The 18,652-nt window shown below is 49.5% G+C and overlaps 1 protein-coding gene and 1 non-coding gene across 2 annotated transcripts in view; one reads left to right on the top strand and one right to left on the bottom strand.

Annotated features, from left to right (window-relative positions):
- Positions 1-8,597: 8,597 nt before the first annotated feature.
- The window catches only part of SLC28A1 (solute carrier family 28 member 1), a 51,055-nt gene continuing 41,000 nt past the window's right edge, over positions 8,598-18,652 (bottom strand). The window contains exons 10-15 of the mRNA XM_012448947.2: positions 16,915-17,083; positions 16,591-16,788; positions 10,306-10,387; positions 9,216-9,314; positions 9,014-9,125; positions 8,598-8,751 (exon numbers count right to left, since the gene is read on the bottom strand). Coding sequence (XP_012304370.2) covers positions 8,679-8,751; positions 9,014-9,125; positions 9,216-9,314; positions 10,306-10,387; positions 16,591-16,788; positions 16,915-17,083 — 733 coding nt within the window. The 3' untranslated portion in view covers positions 8,598-8,678. The remainder of the gene's footprint in view (positions 8,752-9,013; positions 9,126-9,215; positions 9,315-10,305; positions 10,388-16,590; positions 16,789-16,914; positions 17,084-18,652) is intronic.
- Positions 13,524-13,626, top strand: LOC135270579 (U6 spliceosomal RNA). The gene has a single exon (XR_010338735.1). It is a non-coding gene; the product is annotated as a U6 spliceosomal RNA (small nuclear RNA).

The following is an 18,652-nucleotide window of genomic DNA, read 5'->3' as shown; positions in this document are numbered from 1 at the left end:
GCCTCACATTCCCAGGCTCAAGCGATCCTCCTGGTTCAGACTCCTAGGATTACAGGTGCCTGTCACCATGCTGGGCTAATTTTTAAATTTTTAGTGGAGACAAGGTCTCGCTATGTTGCCCGGGCTGGTCTTGAACTCGTAGGCTCAAGCAATCTTCCAGCTTCAATCTCCCAAAGTGCTGGGATTACAGATATGAGCCACCTCGCGCGGCCTTTCCATTGTTATAAAGGAAACAATTAATTATAGAGGCACAGCTCTAAGTGGTAAAACCCACTAGCTGTTGAGAGCTCTTGACAGGAGCTTCCTGAGATTCCTAACAGTTTAAGTCATTGAAGATGATTCACTGAGTCACGGAACTTTTCAGAAGGAGGCCCTGTCTTTTCTACACCAGCCATTAGACTTTCTCACCTCTGGGTTCTGTGCCTACCTGGAAGACCCTGGGGTCTGCCTGCAGCATCAGGCCACACACTCTGGCTCAAAGCAGCTGACACTGAAATAATGACACAACCCAGACCCAAAGAAGATTAGAGATTAAAAATATCTGCCCTCTGGGCACTGCTCAAGAAAGGATCCCTTGAAAGCTGTATGCTTTGATGGAGTATATTTCTCTTCCAATTGATGCTTTGGCATCAAAAAGAATAGTTTGGTAATATAAACAATGGACTCCTCTAAAAGTAGCAAAGAATCTTATTGAAGAAGGAAGTTTCAAGGGATAAAAGCAATCTTTTGTTTATAAAGTGAGTTTTCTATCTCTACTTTTCCTTATTCTTTATTATTAAAATTTATTTTTTATTTTTTGAGAAGAGCTCTCACTCTGTTGCCCAGGCTGGAGTGCAGTGGCACGATCACAGCTCACTGTAGCCTCGACCTCCCAGGAGTGGCATGCACCACGACGTCTGGTAAATTTTTTGTATGGTTTGTAGAGACTGGGTTTCGCCATGTTGCCCAGGCTGGTCTCAAACTCCCAGGCTCAAGCAATTCTCTTGCCTCAGCCTCCCAAAGTGCTGAGATTACAGGCATAAGCCACCACTCCTGGCAACCTTTCTTTTTTCTCGGAAAAAGAAAAACAGACAAGTTTTGCTGGGAGAAAAATGTGTCCTTTGTCAGCTGGGGCTGAGTGGAGGAGGCAGGAAGTAGCCTGCACGGTAGCATCTCCAGCCTGGTCAAGCTCACTCACGGTCCGTCACTGACGCACGTGGAGTCAGTGGATGCAAGGAATTTACTGATGCGTAGGAGAGTGTGTAGCATTTCATGTGTCTGTCCGGTGGGCGGTCTTGATCTGTGGGTTACTGCCTTCTTACCTGTAGATGAGAAATGAGTCCCACCTTGGAAAGCTAGGAAAGGTGTCTGTATGGAGAGCAGATAGCTACGTGGCCTGTGTGAGGATGAGAAAGCTGCTCCAAGCAGTCCTTGTGCGATCATCTCTTCCTTGTTCTTTTTTGCTCTCGACATAATTTGCAGTGCTTGGCAGGTGGGACGGGAGCAGGAAGGGGACCTGAGAGGTCTGTCCTTCTTCTAGCTCCTGTTTTAGTTCCTTGCTGTTCTCCAAGGGGAGGGAACATGGATCTTATCGGGTAGACTGGGCCACATTTACCAGTGGATCAGGTCACTGCGTGTTGAAAGGTTATACACAGCACATGTACCTCCCGACTCCTGCTTCTGTGAGCCTGAGGCTGGAAGCTGCTATGAGCCTCCCTTGCCTTCTGTCTCTGGTGTTTTCCCATCGTGAAGCTAAACTGGAAAACTCTGCAGTCTGGCCATCTGGCTCTCTTTCCACTTCCCCTCGCATATGTATCAGGAGTCTCTTTTTTCTCTGAAGTCTTGGTAGCCAGTGGGAGGTATATTTCAGATTTAGACTTGTTCAGAAGGAGTGGGCCCAGTTAGGACTCTAGGTGAATGTACAGCCCCACGTTACCAGAGAACCAGGAGCGCCAGGCAGGGTGATGGGCGCCTCGTTACTAATCGCTTGTTCCCGTTTGTTACCAGGAGCGCCAGGCAGGGTGATGGGCGCCTCGTTACTAATCGCTTGTTCCCGTTTGTTACCAGGAGGGCCAGGCAGGGTGATGGGCGCCTCGTTACTAATCGCTTGTTCCCGTTTGTTACCAGGAGGGCCAGGCAGGGTGATGGGCGCCTCGTTACTAATCGCTTGTTCCCATTTGTCCATCGGGACCCACAGGGAAGCGGCAAATCTGCTTCTTCTTCCTGCCTATCTGATTCTTCCTGTCTACTAGCGGGCTCATCTAAGAGATCCCAAATAGTAACATGAACGAGACAGGAATCGGGAGCCCAGACTCCTTTTTTTTTTTTTTTTTTTGAGACAGGGTTTCGCTCTGTCACCTGGGCTGGAATGCAGTGGGTTATGGCTCACGGACGGCAGCCTCTACCTCCCAGGCTCAAGCAATTCTCCCATCTCAGCCTCCCAAGCAGCTGGGACTACATGCGCCTACCACCATGCCCAGCTAATTTTTCTAGAAGGGGTTTCGCCATGTTCTCCAGGCTGGTCTCAAACTCCTGGGCTCAAGAGATCTGCCCATGTTGGCCCCCTAAAGTGCTGGGATTACAGATATGAGCCACCGCCTCAGGCTCCCTTTCACTTGAAGTTGCTTCATCTCTCGGGTGTCGCCTTTGTCTTCATGCTCCAAGCTTGCTCACCTTCCCACTTGCATTCCAAATGGCATGGAGCAAAAATGTGAAATGTACCGGAAACGCGTGGGATGCGCCCATTTATCTAAGGCGGGGATCAGCAACCACAGGCTGCAGGCTGGCTCCCGTGATTGTAAACAGGCTTTAGCGGAGCTGCTTTCAACTATAAGTGCCGAGTTGAGTAGTTACAACAATATGGCCCACAAAACCTGAAACATTTACTCTCTGGCCCTTAAGAAAAAGTCGACAGAACCCTCTTCCAAGGCCATGATGGGAGGCTGTCTATTGGACTTCCGCTCACACCGCACTGGCCAGACCATGACCACGCCCAGCTCAGGAAGGTTGAGAGATGCAGTCCTGTTTTTTTGAGACAATCTCGCTCTGTCACCATGTTGGAGTGCGGTAGCACGATCTCGGCTCTCTGCAACCTCCATCTCTTGGGTTTAAGCGATTCTCCTGTCTCAGCCTCCTGAGTAGCTGAAACTACAGGCACGTGCCACCACTTCCAGCTAATTTTTGTATTTTTAGTAGAGATGGTTTTCGCCATGTCGGCCATGTCTGGTCTTGATCTCTTGACCTCATGATCCGCCTGCCTCGGCCTACCAAAGTGCTGGAATTACAGGTGTGAGCCACCACGCCCGGCCCTTTTTCTTTTTCTTTTTCTTTTGAGACAGAGTCACTCTCGTCACCCAGTCTGGAATGCAGTGGTGCTATCAGCTCACTGCAGTCTCAATCTCCCGGGTTCAAGTGATCCTCCCACCTCAGCCTCCTAAGTAGCTGGGACTACATGCACACACCACCATGCCCAGCTCATTTTTTATTTTTTATAGAAACAGGGTCTCACTATGCTGGTCTTAAACCCCTCCCACCTCAGCCTCCCCAAGTGTTGGGATTACAGGCGTCAGCCACAGTGCCTGGCTGAGGCAGGAGAATTGCTTGAACCCAGGAGGCAGAGGTTGTGGTGAGCCGAGATCGCGCCATTACACTCCAGCCTGGGTAACAAGAGCAAAACTCCATCTCAAAAAAAAAAAAAAAGAGGCGGGGAGACTGGCAACTGGAAGACAGCCAGCTGTCTTTCTACATGGGTCCCTCGGCCTGATGGTGGTGCCTGATACGTTCACATTTTGAGTTTATGAATGAGATCCTTGCTGTTCACTCATAGCCACGTTGATTTCTGTCGTCACCTCTGCCTTTCCTTCCTCATTAGGATATTTTGCCCAGCAGAGACAGGGTTCAATTCAAGCGCTGCCCTTCTTTGCAGAGTCTCTTTCCTAAATGCCTTCATACGCAAGTGTGGGATAAGCGCCTGGCCCTGCTGTCTCCCTTCCCCGCCAGGGACAAAGTCTCTGTTGGCAAATTGCTCCCACGCTACCGTTCCATATCTTTGTCAGAACTTCATCCAAAGCAGCAATTTCTCTCTCTCAAGAAATGGAAAGCAACCTCCAGGCAAGGTGGGAACTTGTTGGACCCCTTGATGGTGGGCGAGTAGGATGCCCCCATAGATATAAGTTCCTTCCCGCCCCATTGCTGCTGTGCCCTAGATACAATGCCTAGAGATAAAGATCCAGGCCAGGACTTTCTCTCATTCTGTCCTAAATGACAACTGCTCCTCAAGTGTTACATGCAAGCCCTCGGATTTGAGGATTCTGAAGCAGGCATGTAGCTCCTTAACACACTTCCTAAGGCTGGGATGGTGGCTCACACCTGTATCCAAGCACTTTGGGAGGCAGAGATGGGCAGATCACTTGAGGCCAGGAGTTCAAGACCAGCCTGGGTAACATAGACTCCCCGCCATCTCTATAAAAATAAAAAATAGCCAGGCATGGTGGCCTGCACCTGTAGTCTCAGCTACTTGGGAGGCTGAGGTGGGAGGATCCCTTGAGCCCAGGAGATCAAGGCTGCAGTGAGCCAGGACTGCACTACTGCACAGCGGCCTGGGCAACAGAGATCCCATCTCAAACAAAACAAAACAGCAAAGCAAAGCCCTCTTCCTAATAAGTCTGCCTCTTTCGAACATCCTCCTAAGACCACAGCCAATCTTTAGTCTCATCACATCATCTTGGTTACACCCATGAGATCATATTTACCATGCTGTGTTCTGGCTTCATCTTAGACTTGCTCATGACTCACCCACTGTCTGCACACAAATGCAGGACAACTTAGAATCAGATCTGGAGCACATTTTGAAAGCTTGCTGTGTGTTATGCGAGAAACAACTGAAAGAACTGAGGGTGCCTGCCTCAGAGAAGGGAAGCCTAGATGGGCACATGTTCAAACGGCTGAAGGACTGTCATGTGGAAAGGGATTAAAACGTTTCTATAAGGTTTAAGATTTGACTTTTTAAAACTAACGAGCAAGTGTTACTTTGGTGAGTAGGAAAAAGGACAACAAAGAGATACATATGAGATGAGACCCACTCACAGTGGCCCTGAATCGCGAAACTGGGATGGATCAAAGCGAAACACTTTTTGATGCAAAATCAAAAAAGAACCTTCTCAGAAGCGGAGCTCTCCAATACGAAGTGAGTAGCACTGAGAGGCGTGAGGTTCTTCTCTTGATGAGATTTAAGCAAATGATGAACGAGCACTGGATATCAAGCAGAACGGGGGTTAACAAAGTGACTATCCTCGGCAATGTCCTTCTCATTACAAAAAGGAACTTTCTCGATTAGCTTAGGTTAGAGGGGGATTTCTGGAATGAATTCGGCTCTCACAGAATCCAAGGAAAAGCTGAACAACTGGGCTGCAGGAAGGGAGGGAATGAGATCAGCTCCAAGCCATAGCCCCACCGTGGTGACTCAGCTCCCAGCTCTGTTTCTGGGTTTTATAATTCATATTCTTTCCTGAGAATCTGAAAGGCCATTGGCAAGAGAACAGATGAGGCCTGCCCTGAGTCAGGCGTTCAGTCCTGGTTCAATAGCGAATCACTCATGGGAATGGAGTCTCATGATTCAAACATAAAAACACGGTGACAGAGGCCATCCATGCAGTGGGTGTACACACTCTCAGAAAAGCTGGGTGGGGCGGTAGACACCCTCAAAATAACGTTTAAGGTCCTGTCCAACCTCAGGGCCCACTGATCCCGAGTCAAAAGTAATTTCAAGCAGATGATATTCTTCATGTGGTTGCAAAGAGGTCAGGATTAATTCACATTCAGCTGAAGGCATGAGCTTGAATTAAAGTGAGGGGGTAGCGGAGGTGAGAGCACGGCCATGGGAAGAAAGGGGCAGAAGGGGGTCAGTGTAGCCCACTGGTCAACTCACAGACCTTGGCGGGTTGCCTACTGGGGCATGCATTGTCTAGGACAGAGCTACCCACGGGCTGGATTACAAGTGACACAGCATCTGTGGCGACACAGTTTTTTTTCCCCCATGCCATTTACAAAATAAACTTTTAAATTTTTCAATAGTTTAGACTTAAAAAACAATGTACCAATACCACAGAGCTCTCACATACCCCACAGCCATTGTCCCCTCTTGTTAACAGCTCACACTACTATGTGCTATGTTCTGAATGTTCATGTCTCCTCAAAATTCAGATGCTGAAATCCTAGCCCCAAGGTGAAGATATTAGGAGGTGGGGCCCTTGGGAAGAGATAAGGTCAGGAGGGTGGAGCCCACATGAATGGGATTAGTGTCCTTAGGCCAGAGGCCCCAGGGAGCTCGTTGGCCTCTGCTGCCATGTGAGGACACAGGGAGAAGGGCCACCTACGAGAAGCAGGCTCTCACCAGGCACCGCATCTTCTGGCACCTTGATTTTGGACTTCCCAGCCTCAAGAGCTGTGAGAAATACATTCCTTTTGTTTATAAGCTATCCCGTTTATGGTATTTGGTTATCAGCCAAAACTGACTAAGACACAAGGGTACATGGTGAGCCCTATATTCAAGGGGCCTGCGGTCTTCTAGGGAAGGCCACTGGCCACGAGATGAGTGTGCAGGGAGTCCGGAGAAGAGGCCAAGGGCAGTCCTTGGGCTGTTCCATGACCCAGCTGGTGGAGCTGAGGCCAACGGACGGGCAGGGAAGGGGCGGAGGGCCGATCCCAGGAGAGGACTGTACAGTCCACAGCATCAGGGCACCCTGCCCACAGTCCAAGGGCAGCTGGAGCAGGTGGCAGGGACTGAAGGAGGGCTACAGGAGGCCGGCCAAGCCTCCACTCTGCGGAGCTGAGGGAAGGACACAGGCCCTGAGGATGGGGACCCGGGTCACCCTGTGGGGGTCACAGGGAGCAAGGCTGCTGCCCACTGGAACCCAAATCTGTGGCAGAACAGAAGCAAGACCTGGCTCTCTGGGGCTGAGCTGAAAAACTGCTGCCCGGGGCTCCATCCTCCCGCTGCCCTAGGCCAAGGCCAGCCCGAACCGGGAAGGAAGTTGACCCTGGCAGGTAGGGGTGAGGGTGCAGGGGCCCAGCAGCCACAGGGCAGGGGGCATTGCAGGGGAAATGAGAATTGAGATCGGAGCAGGACAGGCAGCAGGGAGATGGAGAGGGCACACTGGTGACAGGAACTCCAGAAACGCAGGCAGGGGAGGGACCTCAGGCCTCACCTAGTGGCACAGAGGGCTTGGGGTGGGGAGGAAAGGCAGGGAAGGAGGTGAGGGCGGGCCACACGGCAGGGTTCTCCAAACACCAGCAACCCAACAGAGAGACTCCAGATCACAGTTTGTGTCATGAGGACTTCAGCTCTGACCTGAAAATACTGAGGATGCATGAGGTGGCGCTCCCCTCAGATGGGCCCAGGACACCCCTAGACCACCAGAACTAGGTGGTGTGGCTCCAATCCTGCCTCTGCCTCTTCCCAGCTGCGTCCCTTTAGGCACATGACTTAACCTGTCCGCGCCTCTGACCCTTCAACTAGTGATATTTAACACGTACTTCATGGAGTTGTAAGGACTGAGTTAAAATGCAGAAGGCTCTGAGAACAGTGCCTGGCACACAGTGCCGCATAAGCATCTGCTAATATTACAGCTATGTAGAGTAAAGCAGTTTGAACATTAGCCAATATTTCCCAAGTTGTATTCCATGAAATCTTCAACTGAGATACTTCCATCAAAAGCTTCTTACGGGCCAGGTACGGTGAGTGATGTTTGTAATCCCAACACTTTGGGAAGCCAAGGTGGGCAGACCACTTGAGTCAGCCCTGGGCAACATGGGATGATCTCATCTCTACTAAAAAGCAAAACAAAACAAAACATAAAAATTAGCTGGACATGGTGGCACGTGCCTGCAGTCCTTGCTACTTAGGAGGCTGAGATGGGAGGATCACTTGAGCCTGAGAGGTTGAGGCTGCAGTGAGCCATGATCACCCCACCATACTCCAGCCTGAGTGACAGAGTGAGATCGTGTCTTTAAAAAAAGGTTCTTTGCTCCTAAGTTCAGTGGAATAAAAATTAATAATTAATAAAAAAAGGTTCTTACGGTTAAATAATTTGGAAAAAGCCTCATATCCATAGCAAGCGCTGACAAGTCCACAGTTAAAAAACAAAAAATAAACAAAACGTCCGAAGAGCCCGCTCTAAGTTTATTTGACCCAGTGTTTCCAAACCCAGTGGGTCACGGAACCCTCTGAACGCCTCCCGGGAGTGTGCCATGGGACCTCAGTTTGGGAAGCGCTCTGAGGGAAGGTGGGAAGGGAGTCTCTGAAAGCAGAGAAAGGGGCGACACCACCTGGCAGGGGAAGCCACGGAGAGATCCTGGTGCCCAGGTGGGGAGGGGAGGAGGCTTTGATGTGCGCCCACAACAGAAAGGAAGGGGCATGTGAGGGACCCCAGGAGAGGAGGGGAGAGAGGACCAGGATGTGGAGGGGCAGGGGGAGGAGGCAGAGGTGACCCTGAGAATTCGCACTGGGGGAGGTAGAAGATGGGGGAGGAGGAAGGAGGTGCAGTAGGACATGTCCTTCCTGATGTCCCCACTCACTCCCTGCACGCTCACTCCATGACCCCTTCCCAGTTGTGGGACTGAGCTGGGGCTGAGTCTCGAGGCTTCCCTGAGGAGGGCCCTGGGAAAGGGAAGGTCAGAAGCGCAAACAGGTTCTGTCCTCGCTACACACAGATCGTGTGGTTGTAAAACCGGCAGCAGTTCTCCAGGGCCTCTGGGCTGAACTCTGGGTTGATGCTAAAAAAAATAAAGCAAAGATTGCAGTGTGAGCTCCAGGCTGGCTCTGCTGGCCACGGCCAGGCTGTGCAACGCTGGAAACATTGCTTCAAGTCTCTGGTCCACCCTTCCTCCATTGGTCCTCGAGCCTTCACTTCCCTATCAGCTGCAGCCATAACATTTTTACCCTCACCCTGGTACCAAAGGCATCCCCCTCAGCACTCAGGCATTCTGTGCCCCATCGCTGGGGGTCCCCTGCAGGCCCCATAGCTCAAGCCCTTACCTCTGGAAGGCATCGCGGCAGCACTGATATACCTCAAAGCTACTGCTGCTGAGGGTCGTGTTCAGGAGGGACATGCAGTTGACTTCAGCCCCCCTGGGCACGTAGAGGATGCCTGTGGTGGGAAAGCGGTGGGTAGGCAGGGCCCCCGGGCTAACCAGAAAATCAGGGCTCCACATTCTGAGCCTGCCAGGCCTGCACTCACCTGCCACGCAGGCATTCACCAGGGACACACAGGCCCCCGTGAAGAGCGCCCGGAGCACAACCTGGGAGAAGTCGCTTTTCCGCTGGGGGACCATGGAGGCTGCAAGGGGACAGAAGTGCTCAGGGCCAGGGAAGATGTGCCCCTCTCTGCCCACATTCTCTAGCTCTGGTTGCATCTGATGACCTCCCTTCCTCTTTGATTAATAGATGGCCAGAGGGACAGACGCTGTCCTCCGGGCCACTTGCTGAGCTCAGGAGCCCTCTTCGGCCTGGCCTGGAGGACATGCCCACACCTCCCCACACACCATCCGTGGCAGTTGCAGGAAGAGAATTTGAGTTTGGAGCCAGGCAGACCCGGGATGAAATGCAGGCTCAGCCACCCGCTAGCCGAGGGACCTGAACCACGCTTCACTTCTCCAAGACTCAGTTTCCTTCTTTGTAAAATGGGGTGATTTCACCACCAGGCAGGGTAGCAGCCGGGAGTGGAAATGTTATTTGTAAAGAACTGAGAACTGTGCAGACTCTTCGACCCTAGCCCTACCAGGCCTGCCTGCCTGTCCACTGTGGGTGTGGGAATAGGCAGACCATAGCCTTGGGGACAGGCCAGCACCACACCTCACCCCTGAGCCAGGCTTGGCCTTCAAGGCCCAGGTGCTGACCTCCTGGGCCACCACCAGCAGCAGAGAATCGGAATTCTAGGGCTAGAAGGAAACTCTCACTCTGTCGCCCAGGCTGGAATATAGTGGTGTGATCTTGGCTCACTGCAACCTCCGCCTCGTGGGTTCAAGCATCCTCGTGCCTCAGCCTCCCGAGTAGCTGGGATCACAGGTGTGCACCACCACACCCAGCTAATTTTTGTATTTTTAGTAGAGATGGAGTTTTGCCATGTTGGCCGGGCTGGTCTCGAGTGACCCACCCACCTCAGCCTCCCAAAGTGCTGGGATTACAGGCATAAGCCACCACACCCGGCCTCCATGGCCATCTTGCTTGGGCCCTGCTTTAGAAAAATGAGACAACTGAGGCCTACAAGTCCCCAGCAAGTTCAAGTCTCCGGCTCTCCTAGACACTGGTGAGGCCCCCATTAGACTCACTCAAGCCTCCCAGCATGATCCCAATGGAGCTGAAATTGGCAAATCCACAGAGGGCAAATGTCGTCAGGACTTCAGCTCTGACCTGAAAATACAGAAGATGCATGAGGAGGGGCTCCCCTCGGATGGGCCCGGGGCGGCCCTATAACACCCAGGATCCCTGGCCTTAATTTTATCCACTTCTTACCTGTAATTGATCTTCAAGCCCTCTGTGCTGCCCCTTCCCCAGCCTTGCAATCCCACCTCTACGTCAGCTCAAACGGCACCACATCCAAAACATAGCCCCGCTTTCTCATCTGTCCTTCAACCTTTTAATCTTCATTACCAGCCTTTCTAGACGGGATTCAGCCTTTTCTAGTCCGCTCGCTTTGGCCCTACTAAGCTGTGTCCTGGGGCGACTGGGTGGACAGCCCTTTCCCTGACATAGCAGTCCTGGGCTTCCAGTTCACAGCACTCCTGTGACTGCTCTCAGGCTGAGAGAGGGAGTGTGGCCTACAGGAAAGAGTAAGGGATTTGGAGCCCAGCCAGCCTGGCTTTCAGGACTGGTTCACCGAGATCAGCTCGAGCAAGTCAATCGCTTCTCACAGTGTCAGTTTCCCTGTCTGGAATGGGGGAATAATAGTACCTGCCTGGGAGAGCTGTCGGAAGGATTATGTAAAGTACAGGAAACACCAGGCAGAGAGCAGGTGTTTAAACACGACATCCCCTTTTGTTCTTAACAACGGTCCTATTTCCCAGAAAGACGTTTTAAGGGCCAAAATGAAATAATTTGAAAACAAAATTGATTTATGGATACAAAAAAAAGTTAGAATGAACGAATAAGAGCTAATATTTGACAGCGCGACAAGGTGACTATAGTTAACAATGACTTAATTGTACATTTAAAAATAAGGGTATAATTGGATTGTTTGTAGCACAGAAGATAAATGCTTGAGGGGATGAATACCCCATTCTCCATGACGTCATTATCGCACATGGCACGCTGGCATCAAAGCATCTCATGTACCTCATAAATATATACACCTACTATGTATCCACAGAAATTAAAAATTTTTAATTAAAAAAAAATTGGTATACAGCCTCCCCTCACACTATATAAAAATTCATTCTAGATAAATATTAACATTTTAAGCATGAAATGATAGAAAATATAGGATAATAAATACAGTTACAAGGTAGTATTATTACTCTTATTTTGGAGAGGAGCAAACTGAGGCTCAGAGAAGTTAAGTAACTAAGGAAGTTCACACAGCAAGAAGGTAGTTGTATCAGAATTTGCATTCAGTTCTGACTGCAAAGCTTACGTCTGAATTATCTCATCACATTATTTCAGGAATTTAACACTTTCCAGAAAACATTCTTTTTCTTTCTTTCTTTCTTTTGGAAAACTTCCGCCTCCTGGGTTCAAGCGATTCTCATGCTTCAGCCTCCCAAGTAGCTGGGATTACAGGTGTGTGCTACCACACTGGCTAAGTTTTATATTTCTTGTTTCACCAAACATGGTTTCTCCATGTTGGCCAGCCTAGTCTCAGACTCCTGGCATCAAGCAACCCAACCTCCTTGGCCTCCCAAAGTGCTGGAATTAAAGGCATGAGCCACTGTGCCCAGCTGCATTTTCCAGATAACTTTCTAAGTTTAGAAATAATAGAAGAAATCATAAAAGAAAAGAGTTGGCATAAAATCTGTGTCAAAAAAAACAAATCCTGAATGCCGGGTCAAGTGAGAGCTGAAAGACACTGGGTGACCCTGTGCTTCACTGAGGAAAAATAACTAAGCCTGGGCAGAGGAGACTCTGAGAAGCCAAGAGGCAAAATGTCATCATATGCACTCCCTGTCCGAGCTTGTCGAGAGTGGCACAAGAAGCAGCACCCAGATGCTTCAGGCAACTCCTCAGAGCTTTCTAAGAGAGTCAGAGAGGCAGAAGACCATGTCAGCTAAAGAGAAAGGGAAATTTGAAGATGCAGTAAAGGCGGACAAGGCTGGCTAGGAAAGGGAAGTGAAAACTTACATCCTTCCTAGAGGGAAAACAAAAAAGAAGTTCCAGCAGCCCAACGCATCCAAGAGGCCTCCTTTGGCCTCTTCTTGTTCTATTCCAAGCGTTACCCAAAAATCAAAGAACATCCCAGCCTATCCGTTGGTGATGTAGCAAAGAAAGTAGGAGACATGAGGTTATAAAACCACTGAGGAGGACAAGCAGCCTTAGGAAAAGACATCCGCAAAGCTCAACGAAAAATACAAAAAGATATTGCTGCATACCGAGCTAAAGGAAAGCCTGGTGCGGCAAAAAAAGGGAGCTATCAAGGTTGAACAAGCAAGAAAAAGAAAGAATGGGAGAAACGTGAGAAAGAGGAAGAGGATGAGGAGGAAGGAAAGACAAAAACGAAGGTGATGAATAAACTGGTTCTGGCAGGTTTTTTTTCTCATATATAATATATTTAACCGTCGCCACCCCCCCTCCAATACTCAATGCATTCCTTTTAAAGAAATAAATTAAAATATAAGGCCATGTAAGATTTGTTTTTAAACTGTACAGTGTCTTTTGTTTTCGTCTAGTTGACACACTACCCAATCTGTCTTTAGATAACCCTGTCCTGGTAATATTTTCAATAGCCACCAACCTTGCCTGGTGCAGTACGGGGGTTGTAAATTGCCACGGAAATTTAAAGCACGCTCTTGTTGGCTGGCGCACAGTGCAAATTAGTTGTGTATGTGGATGGTAGTGCCTTCATATTTAGTTGTCTCTGATGCAGCTTACACAAATAATTGCTGATACAATGAACTGAATACCACTTGGGCCAGGCGTGGTGGCTCACACCTATAATCCCAGCACTTTGGGAGGCCAAGGCAGAAGGATTGCTTGAGGTCAGGATTTTGAGACAAACTTGGGCAACATGGCAAGACCTCATCTCTACAAAAAATACAAAAGTTAGCCCAGCGTGGTGGTGCACATCTGTAATCCCAGTTACACAGGAGCTGAGGTAGGAGGATCGCTTGAGCCCGGGAGGCGGAGGCTACAGTGAGCTGTGATTATACCACTGCACTCCAGCCTGGGTAACAGAGTGAGACCCTGTCTCCAAAAATACATACATACATACCACTCTGTAATTTTTTTTAAAAGTTACAGCTGTTTTGTTGACATTCTGAATAAATAGACATCTGTTTTGTTGACATTCTAAGTAAATACAATTTTTAAATTAAAAAAACAACAACAACAAATTCCTGTGCTTCTTGTACACACACACTAAAACTTCAATGACGAAAAGACGACGAGCATGGCCCCTACCCAAGGATGACACGCAAATTCATGAAGCGTTCTACACTAAAAAACCAAAAAATACATTTCCGTAAATAACGTAAAGGGCACAAAAGGAAAAGCATGTGTAGAAAATATAACAGAAAAAATTAATGTCTTTATAACAGGAAGAGTTGATACCAATAGTATTGGAAAGAATACGTATCTCTGCTTGCCCACCTGCAGCTGCGTTCCACAGAGCAGCCCCTCCGGCCCTTCTTCCCTCCTTCCCTTCTTTCCCTCCCTTTTCTTCCCTCCTCCCCTCCCCTCCCCTCCCCTTCCCTTCTCACCTTACCTTCCCTTCTTCCCTCTCTCTCCGAGACAGGGTCTCACTCTATCACCCAGGCTGGAGTGCAATGACACAATCTCAGCTCACTGCAACCTCCACCTTCCAGGTTCGAGAGATTCTCCTGCCTCGCCTCCTGAGTAGCAGAGATTACAGGCACCTGCCACCAAGCCTGGCTAATTTTTGTACTTTTACTAGTGATGGGGGTTTCGCCATGTTGGCCGGGCTGGTCTCGAACTTTTGACATCAGGTGATCCACCCGCTTCGGCCTCCTAAAGTGCTGGGATTACAGGTGTGAGTCACTGCACCTGGTCTTTTTGCTTGTTTGTTTTGTTTTGTTTGTCTTTGAGACAGAGTCTTGCTCTGTTGCCCAAGCTGGAGTGCAGTGGCACAGTCTCGGCTCACTGCAACTTCCACCTCCCAAGTTCAAGCGATTCTTGTGCCTCAGCATCGGGAGTAGCTGGGACTACAGGCGTGTTCCACCACACAGGCGGAAAAAAATATAACTTTTTGTATTTTTAGTAGAGGAGGGTTTTTGCCGTGTTGGTCAGGCTGGTCTCAAACTCCTGACTTCAAGTGATCTGCCTTCCTCAGCCTCCCAAAGTACTGAGATTACAGGCATGAGCCAGGGTGCATGGCCACAGACTTTCATTTTTTAAAAACCTAAAGAGTCCATTCCTTTACAATTTAAAAAGGAATTTAAAAGACAAGAAAAAGAACTTCCTGTTGAAAGTTTTCGGTCACCCAAGTAACGCAGATGAAAACAATGAGCTATTACTTGCTCATTAAAGTAGGGAACCTTGTTTTTAAAAAGAAGCTACTCCAGGCGGTTTAGCCGTGTGGTGAAATAAATGCTCACAGGCACAGCTGGTGCTGGTGATTTCAGCTGCTGTAACCACATGACGACGCACGTGGGATTCAGTCAGCCCACACCTGGGAAAGCGGCAGAAACGATCTGAGAGAAAGGAAGAGCTATACGCACAGAGACTCATTTCAACATGCGGATAAAAACCAAATAGAATTGTCTGAATGGCCCAACAGCAGGGGATTGGGTCAGTATGTTAGGACACGTATATAAAAAATGATGCTTATGTTATAATACTCAGTAAAAACACAACTGGCTACAGCATAGTATGGCTGCAGCAGCAACTGTGTTAGCTCTCTCTTTTCCTCTTTTTTTTTTTTTTAAAGGTAGGGTCTTGCTCTCTTGCCCAGGCTGGAGGGCAGTGATACAATCCTAGCTCACAACAACCTCAAACGCCTGGGATCAAGCCATCCTCCTGCCTCAGCCTCCCAAGTAGCTGGGACTACATTCATGCACCACTGCACCTTGCAATTTTTTTTCTTTTTTTTTTTGAGACAGAGTTTTGCTCTGTTGTACAGGCTGGAGTGCAGTGCCGTGACCTTGGCTCACTGCAACTTCCGCCTTCCGATTTCAAGTGACTTTCCTGCCTCAGCCTTCCAAGTAGCTGGGATTACAGGCGCCCGCCACCACACCCGGCTAATTTTTGTATTTTTAGTAAAGGTGCGGTTTCATCATGTTGACCAGGCTGGTCTTCAACTCCTGACCTCATGATCTGCCCACCTTGGCCTCCTAAAGTGCTGGGATTACAGGCGTGAGCCACTACACCTGGCCTGCACCTCGCAATTTTTAAAATTTTGAGTAAAGACAGGGTCTCACTATGTTGCTCAGGCTAGTCTTGAACTCCTGGCCTCAAGTGATCCTCCCAGCTTGACCTCCCAAAGTGCTGGGAATACAGGCATAGGACACTGCGCCTGGACTAAAATCTCTCTTAAAAAGAATGGAAGAAAATGTAAGAAACAACAATAATTATTATTTGGGATGGTGAGATTACAGGTAATTTTTTCATTCTCAATAATGTTATTATTCTTTTAGAACAGTTAATCTTACAGATCTTTAATAGAATTTAAAAATAAATTTTGACAGGAAGGACCAACCCCTGCGTTGAATCCACTATATTAACAGTGAAGGTGATGGCCTCGTGTGGCGGCTCACATCTGTAATCCCAGCACTTTGGGAAGCCGAGGCGGATGGATCATTTGAGATCAGGAGTTCGAGACCAGCCTGGCCAACATGGTGAACACCGTCTCTACTAAAAATACAAAAATTAGCTGGGTGTGGTGGCGAGTATTTGTAGTCCCAGCTACTCGGGAGGCTGAGGCACGAGAATCGCTCAAATCTGGGAGGTGGAGGTTGCAGTGAGGTGAGAATGCGCCACTGCACTCCAGCCTGGGCTGAAAAAGCGAATCTCCATTTCAAAAAAAACCAACGACAAACAAAGCAAAACAGTGAAGGTGTTAGTGAAGTCTCCTGATCTCGCTCGCTCTCCAGCTTGTTAGATGCGCATGCGTACGCCTTTGGAGTAGATGTGGCAGGCATCTCACCCCGTTTTCCACAGAGGAGGAACGGTGCTGTGGCTGGGCCAAGGCCACAGTGAAAGGCGACCCATCTAGACCTGGGTTTCAGGCATCCCACAGGGCTCTCTCCCCACGCCTCAGCCTCCTAAGAGGCCTCGAGAAAGACGGCAGCGAAGCCCGAAGCCGTCCTGCCTCCCGGGACTATAGGATGCCCAGGTGGTGAAGCACCCCTCCAGCCAGGCCCAGGAAGCAGGAGAGCAGCCACCAGGGGCCCTCAGGAGCGGCTGTGCCATGTCATCCCCTGCCACCGGGAAGGGACTGGGCCACTCACGGAGATCCACTGCTTCCTGGCGCCGACCCACTCCTCGACTCCTGCCAGGCGGCGTTGCTTGTACTTGGAGAGTTCTTGATAGGCCACAAACTCGTTCAAAAACAGCTTGATCCCCAGCAGCTCAGCTACCACTGGGCAGTCCTCCCAGGCCACTCCCATCAAGAAGGCTACAGGCCGCAGGATGTAGGAGCAGATGAGCTGAGGGGACAAGGGTGTGGCTGGCACTGAGGGCTGGACCTAGACTCTGCTGGGCCTCCAGCCACCTCGCACCACCCACCCGGGGCCAACCCCTCTACAGACCGAGCATGGTGACCAGAAACGCACCTGGAAGCTGAGCCCCTGGATGTCCACCATGTCTCCCAGCCAGGAGAGGGCAGCATTGATGAAGGCCAGCACGGCCAGGAACGCAATCAGGTTGGCAGCGATGTTGGCAACCACCTTCACGGAGATGGCGGCCCCAGTGCTGGCTGCTTCTATGAGGTTCTGAGCATCTCTGTCGTTGGGATAGAGAACAATCATTACTGGCCTGTCCCCACAACCAGCAAGGGTCCCTATCTTACAGGCGCAAATAGGAACCCTGGAAGAGCACTTCAGAGCAGGAATTCCTCATTTTCCCTGAGACCCAGAGAGAAGAAGGGGCTGGCCAAAGCACTGGGACAAGGTCCAGGTTTCTAGCACCGAACTGTCCAAGATGGAAGCCATTAGCCGAATGTGACAGGAGGCTGTCTGAATTGAATTGTACTGTAAGTGCAAAATATAGACCAGATTTTGAGGATTTAGTACCAAAAAAAGCAAAATATCTCAATAATTCTTATACTGGTTACATGTTGAAATGACAATACTTTGGGGTGTACAGGGTTAAGTAAAATGGGTTATTAAAATCACCCATTTCTTTTGACTTTTTAAAGGACAACTACTAGAAAATGACAGGCACAGCTCCCATTACGCTTCCACGGGACAGCGCTGCTGAGTGCGTCAGAAGCCTGTGAGGTTGGGGTGTGCCCAAGCGTGTGTCCGACGTGGTGCCTTTTCAACACCGTTTAAGGTTTAAATATCACCTAACGGTTATTAAGACTATGACAGGATATTAGGAGGTGAGTGAACTCAAAGATGGCACTCAGCATGTCAATGGCTGGTTGATACCCTGTGTGGTCAGAGCTCAGGCACACAGGGATGGTGGCATGGGGCCTTTTGATGACCCTCCTCAACATGCACACGTGACAGGCCACAGCGCCAAGTACCAGGCCACACTCCCAAGCCTCACCTGGTCCATTGTTTCCTGCTGGTCAGAGACTGGAAATTAAGATGTGAGAACTGGAGTGTGCATTTTTGCAAATGCCGTGGTCTGAATGTTTGCCCTTCGGAAACTCACGTTGAAACTTAATCCCCAATGTGGCAGTATCGAGAGCTGGGGCCTTTGAGAGGTGATTGGGTCATAAGAGCTCCGCCCGCCTGAATGGATTAAATCATTCCTGAATTTTGATTAATGGATTAATGGGATAATGAGTTATCACGGGAGCAGGACTGGTGGCTTTTTGTTTTGTTTTGTTTTGTTTTTGAGACGGAGGTTGCTCTGCTGCTCAGGCTGGAGTGCAATGGTGCCATCTAGGCTCACTGCAACCTCCACCTCCCGGATTCAAGCAATTCTCGTGCCTCAGCCCCCCAAGTAACTGGAATTACAAGCGTGAGCCTCTATGCCCAGCTAACTTTTGTATTTTTAGCAGATGCAGGGTTCACCACGTTAGCCAGGCCTGTCTCAAACTCCTGACCTTAAGTGATCTGCCTGCCTCAGCCTCCCAAAGTGCTGGGATTACAGGCATGAGCCACCACACCCGGCCTTGACTGGTGGCTTCTTAAGAAGAGGAAGAGCGATCTGAGCTAGCATACTCAGTTCCCTGCCCGGCACCCCTCGACCCCTCACCATGTGACACCCTGTGCCACCTTGGGACTCTGTAGAATCCCCAGCAGCAAGAAGGCTCTCACCAGATACAGCCCCTCAACCTCGGACTTCTCAGCCTCCATAACTATAAGAAATTAATTCCTATTCTTTTTTTTTTTTTTT

The sequence above is a fragment of the Aotus nancymaae genome, unplaced genomic scaffold (assembly GCF_030222135.1).
Source record: "Aotus nancymaae isolate 86718 unplaced genomic scaffold, 86718_ANA_hifiasm-v0.15.2.pri h1tg000064l_0, whole genome shotgun sequence".
In the NCBI taxonomy this organism is placed as follows: Eukaryota; Metazoa; Chordata; class Mammalia; order Primates; family Aotidae; genus Aotus; species Aotus nancymaae.
The sequence above is the reverse complement of the archived record's forward strand: the minus strand, read 5'-3'. Positions and strand labels throughout refer to the sequence as shown.